We start from the raw sequence: 6,000 nt of genomic DNA, 5'->3' as shown, positions 1-6,000 counted from the left end.
GCGGTCGTCTGCTTGAACTTCCCATGTGTTGAGATTGATGGAGCATTGTGTCATGTCCTTTTTGCAGATGTCTTTGAACCGCAGTTTTGGGCGCCCTGTCATCCTCTTGCCTTCTGCTAGCTCGCCGTAGAGGAGGTCTTTGGGGATACGGCCTGCATCCATTCTTTTGACATGGCCGAGCCACCTGAGGCGTCTCTCGCTAAGAAGAGACAAACCCACAGGTTACAATTTTATGGCCCAGTAGGAAATAAATCAATTTTGTATCTAACCTAGTAACCTACTATTCTTTCAGTGTCTATATACATTGTATCTTGAATTCTTTTTGACCCATCTTTACGATCTTGCTGGTTCTCTTGTTAATTTACATGAGTCATTCTGGAAAATTCCACCTTGACAACATTTGTAGTGCATGAGTGAGCAAGTACATATCTTTGAATAAGTGGCTGGTTCCATTAATTAAAATATGAGTATTCTCTGCATTTCCAGAGAATCCCTGAGCTTCTAGTGAGAACTCACAATTTGGGGGAAGTCTATGATCTTTACTCAGCTCTAATTTATCTTTTCTCTCCTATAGAAGGTCAATGGGGTTTCACCACAGGTTCTCCTTTCCCATTACCACTAACCTGCACCTTCCTCTCTGGGAGCCTCTTCTTCGTACAGAGGATGAGGAAAAAGAATGTTTTCCAACCAATCTTCTGCCTTGCCTTTCTCTCCCCATCTCAGAACTAAGCACCCCAAACAGTTTATGTTTAAAATGATTTTAATACAAACACATTCAATGGTTAGGAAAAAACAGCAAAGGACAAATTACAGTGTTCAAATTCTTTAAAAGCAACTGTCGGGTTTGCCTCCTCTTCTCCCGCCTCCTGCGCCCCTCTCCCACCTCTGTCTTCATTCCCCATTTAAGCAGAAACGGGCCAGCTCTGCTGTCAGCTAACCTCTTTTCCTTTTATCAAACTCTTTGGAAGTTCCCTTGGGAGTCTCAAATCATCCCTTCCAGCCACCACTCCCTTTCTCCTAGGGGTCCAGTCATCAAGCCCTCTACCCATTTTGAGAAAGGCGGTAACTAGACTGGCATTCAAGTTACCCCAGACGTAGGAGGATCTTTTTACATCTGAAGGAAGGTCTAAGCTGGCGTCTCCATCCCTGAGGTCCAGCCACCTGGCTAGGCCCTCTCCTTGCCCTAGGAAAAGTCAGTTGGGGTCATTGCCTATCAGAACCCAGGCTTGATGGACCCGTTGAGTAGAGGTTCTCAACTGAGAAGTGTGGGAGGAGGTGCGTGTGGGTTTTAAGAGCTGACAGAGCATTGGGATGTGTGAGGAAGGGGCAGGTCCATGTTTTTGAAAAGGCTTGTGCCTCAGGCTAATTTTATACTTGGAGCATTCAAGAAAATTTACATTTTAAAATTGTAGAAATTATAAAAAACACGCATGACAAAAGCGGCTGTTGGTGAGGCACTGAAGGAAGATTCAGTACATACTTCTCTCTGTTGGAATGGGGTGGGAAGTGGAATCACTGGAATCTCCTGGAGATGGGAGATTTTTATGTGTATCAAAAAGGACATGAATTGTTTACATAACTGAGAAATGTGGGATTTGGGGCTAAAGCCTTGGTACAGCTCAAATCCTTCTATTGCTCCAGATTCTCAAAGGGATTTCAAATAGCCTAGCCTACACTTTTCCAGCCCAGAACAGTGAGCTGCAATGCGCCGGAGTTGCTAAGCTGTAGTCAGATTCTCTCTGGAAGGTTTTGTTTGTTTGCTTTTGTTTTTATTTTCTTTTAAGCTACAAAATTTGAAATAGTATACGTGACACATTAAACTCTTCGATATATTCTGATAAGTAATAAATGAATAGTTATAATGGTCCCTGAAGTGTTTAGATGAAATGTGGTTTATATCAGTGAGTATGTGTATGCATACACAATATTATAAGGACAAATTTACGATAACCCACTGACTAGTGAAAGATTGCTTCAGAAAACATAAATCACAAGAGAACTAAGCAATACTTTTCCTTGAGGAGTCTTTGAAAGAATTAACATTTGAATTGGATCCTGAAACTCTAAGTTTGAATTTATCACCCATTCTTCAAGAAATATGGTAGTTATTTATAAGATAGCACAATAGAAAAGAAATTCAGTGAAAGAAGGGTTTGGAATTTGAAAAATATACCAGAATGATGTTTTGCTTCTGAGCTGATTTTTGCTTTAAATTCAGCTTGTCCTCAGAGCATCAAGAACCTGACCTCAAATCGATGTCATGAATAGTCCTTTTTCTAAATATGAAGATTATTTGAAATGTAAAAAAAAAAAAAAAAAAAAAAGGAAAAAAGTCACATGGAGAACACAACTAGGAAAAAGAGCTGGGCATAACACAGCTTAATAACTAGAAAAATTCACCTTGTTTCTTAAATCTGTGTTTCTGTTACCAACAGGATAGGCATAGAAAGGCATCAAATCACCATTTTCTAGGACATGACATCAAATCACTCTCAATACCAAGACATTTATGTCTTAATAGACTCATCGATCAGTTTAGATTGCCACTTATGATTCTGTTCCATCATTCCTAAGGATGAAGTTAGTTACAGGAAATAACTACAGAAAGTTCATTATTTATTAAGAGCTAATGAAGAATAACTAATTTAAATATGCTGTGCTTTAAGTGCATTCTGTAATGATTTTCCTTATCAGTCATCAAATCATGCACATTACATATAATGTAATTTTAATATATTACATATTTTTTAAACTGTAGGCCAAATGAATAATTTTTAGCACTGACTCTGTCCCTTCTTTGTTGTGTCCTATTTACTGGACCTTTCTGTGACTGTTACTTTACATAAAAAATGAGGGTAGCAATAGTAGTTACCTCATAGAATTGGTGAGAGAATTACATAAGATGAGTATGAAAACCACGTGCTTGGCACATAATAAGGGTTCAATGACTGTTATAATTTTTATGGTTAACAAAATCAAATGATTTTCAGTCCAAGTATGATCGAAGCTTTGCCATATGTCCTCTAATCCGTATTTTGGTCTTGCTCTTCTTTCTAGTTGTGTTTTACTTGATGTACAATGTAGCCGTCACATTTGTACTATATGTAAATCCATGTTACATATTTTATTTAGGGGTACTTCCAACTGTTAAAATTACTCAACCTCTCTATAATGTGAGAGGAGGAATAATGTCTGTTGAACAAATACATTGTTTTCTTCCTTTCTTATTATTGTTTTATCTAGGTGTGAAAGAATTTTAATCTAAAATGGAACTGGAGGATATAAAATGGAAAATCTCAGGGACACAAAACATAAGGACTGAGAGACCGATTTCCTGTACATTCCTGACTTACAGCAAACTGATAATATTAGACTTTTCTTAAATGATAGGGAGTTGCTCAGTGGTTACCTCTTTGGGAAATCTCACTTCTGATTTCTTGAGCTATAAATGAGAAATGACCCAGATCGGTTGATCTTGCAAAATAAGCTGAATTGAGTTTTGTTTGTATGACTGGACTGTGTTTGTCTGCTCAGGAAATTATCAAAGCTGGTCTTTGTTTTTGATTTTAATAGGCTCTATCTAACAACTCTCCCTTCTTTACATTCCCTGCTCATAACTACAGCCTACTCCAAACTCTCAATAGACTTGCCTAATGGTTGCTCTAGTTTGCATTTCCCACATTGCAATTCTTCTGCTATTCTTGAAGAATTCCTAATTTTGACAATTTTGAGCTTGCCTCAGTTTACCTCTTTATTCAGGTTGACAATGAACAGTATTCACTTTGGAAGAGATGGTGGAAATAATGTCATCTGGAAAGTACACAATAGAGGCAGCAGACTTTCAACAAGAAAGTCCTAAACTGTCCGCTCCTAGCGTTCACGCATGGCCAGCTGACTCTTAATTTCCTAAGATTAGTCTAAGAATATTCTGTGAGAGCAATTTGAATAAACGGACTCACATGCCACTGTGAGTTAACGTCTGCTTTGCTAACGAATCAGCCATGTTTGGCCAGCCTTGCTGTCTTCACATTTTTCTTTGTGTTTATCCTTCAGCTTAGCAACCAAGCAAACACTGAGTAGACTATCAATATTTAAGAGTAAAATGTATTATTAGCTTACTAATTGTTCTACAGAGAGACTAAGTTTGTATGGTTTACAGTTTTGTAATTGTTTTACTTATGATACTCTGAATACATGACATTTTGGCTTTCTTTCACTGCTCAGAAATGCTGGTAAAAATGTGTCTTTTTTTGTCTTTAGTTCACATAAGGGATTGCTATGCTAAGTGTTTGTGAATATACAAATGTAAGAACAGGAGAAAAACTTTATTAAAGAATCAGAAAGTAACAGATATGTAAACAGGGTATGTGGTTATCTTACAGCAGTGACAAAAATAGAGCCCCGCCTCCCTGTGAATAGTTTTATTTTGACCAAATAGATATAATCCTATGTTTCTTGACATAAAAATACTTTAAGTTGAAAAAATAGTGCTTTTACTGAAAGACAATCTTCAACAAAAGATTCTATTTTTATGCCATTTAAAAATTATGTCATACATTTATAATCACAAACTGAGTTTTTGTTTTGTTTTAAAAAACAAATCTATTTTACACATACTAAAATAGTACAATTTTTTGAAAAAAAAATAAAAAAGGTGATCACGTTCTATTTCAGGCATCGAATTGGACTAGGCAAGGGAAAAAAAAAATACTGTGTTTTTGCATCAGCTCTGGGTTCTGAATGACGCTTCTTCCACCAAGGAGAGAAGCTTTGGGATTGGCAGGGTCTTTTAAGATCATTATTTGATACCCTCACTTGTCAGATAAAAGGCCAGAGGCCCAGAGAGAGTAAGTGACCCGTTTAAAGTCCCGAGCTCTCCAGATGACCGGGCCAGGGTCCTTCCCCAACATCACTGTTTCGGACGGAGGCTGCTTTCTACATGCCATTCCCTTTTGCTCGAGGAACCTCTTACAGATAATTTCCTGTCATTTGGAAAGATGACAGCAAAACCGCAGGGCTTAGGAGAGGTTTTGCTCCCTTTCCGAACCCCGTTTTCCTTCTCCTTTCTTACTTTCTCCGCGTCCCCAGCCCCGCGCGGAGCCGGGGCAGGAGGGGGCGGCTGGGCCGGGACCAGCCTGCTTCTACGGGACAGGAGGGTGGTGGCTCCCGATGACCCTTTTCCGCGCCCCGCTCCTGGCCTGGCCGAGGCCCGGGCTGCTGGGCCGCGTGATGCAGCCCCAAAAAGGTGCAGCCGCACACGTGTCCCGGGCCTCTCGCGCGCCGCCGCCCAATCGCCGCGGCCCCCTCGCGCTCTGGCCGCGTCTGTCGCCCGGGGACGCCGAGCACCGGGAGCCACACCGCCCGCCGCCATGCGGTTCCGGTTCGGGGTGGTGGTGCCGCCCGCTGTGGCCGGGGCCGGGCCGCAGCTTCTGGTCGTGGGGTCGCGTCCGGAGCTGGGGCGCTGGGAGCCGCACGGGGCGGTGTGCCTGAAGCCGGCGGGCGCCGCGGCGGGCGCGGGGGCGCGGGCGCTGCAGGAGCCGGGCCTGTGGCTCGGGGAGGTGGAGCTGGCGCCCGAGGAGGCGGTGCAGGACGGGGCGGAGCCGGGCCGCGTGGACACGTTCTGGTACAAGTTCCTGAAGAGGGAGCCCGGAGGGGAGCTCTCGTGGGAAGGTACGGGGAGCTGGCGCCGCCCGGAGAGCGGAGCGGGGACCCCGGCCCTGGCCGCGGGCGCCCCCGAACTTCCGTGCTGCATTCTGGGCGCTTGGCCTGTCCCTTGATTTTGGAAAGCCGTCTCTTCTCTGCTTGCCAAACTTCACCGCCAGCAGCGGCGTTAGTTAGCTGCTCACCGAGCCCCTAGACTTTTGCTGGGTCCTGCCCCGCCCTCCGCCCCTTTGGTCTTTGAGCCTCAGGTCACTTTGCCGCACACCCAGTTCGCAGTTAGTTTCCAGTTCATTGCCCAGGTCATGCCAGCGTCGTGGGCAGGTTCCCCCCGTCCCCGAC

At 43.2% G+C, this 6,000-nt stretch overlaps 1 protein-coding gene across 2 annotated transcripts in view; it reads left to right on the top strand.

Moving 5' to 3' along the window:
• The first annotated feature begins 5,286 nt into the window (after positions 1–5,286).
• Positions 5,287–6,000, top strand: part of EPM2A (EPM2A glucan phosphatase, laforin) — a 79,748-nt gene continuing 79,034 nt past the window's right edge. The window contains exon 1 of one of the 2 annotated variants that reach the window (XM_090280683.1): positions 5,287–5,670. In XM_090280683.1, coding sequence (XP_090136809.1) covers positions 5,370–5,670 — 301 coding nt within the window. In that variant the 5' untranslated portion in view covers positions 5,287–5,369. The remainder of the gene's footprint in view (positions 5,671–6,000) is intronic. The other variant, XM_090280682.1, reaches the window with a different exon arrangement.

Source organism: Furipterus horrens, unplaced genomic scaffold (genome assembly GCF_987537825.1).
Source record: "Furipterus horrens unplaced genomic scaffold, mFurHor1.1.pri manual_scaffold_6, whole genome shotgun sequence".
NCBI classification, from domain to species: domain Eukaryota; kingdom Metazoa; phylum Chordata; class Mammalia; order Chiroptera; family Furipteridae; genus Furipterus; species Furipterus horrens.
The sequence above is the reverse complement of the archived record's forward strand: the minus strand, read 5'-3'. Positions and strand labels throughout refer to the sequence as shown.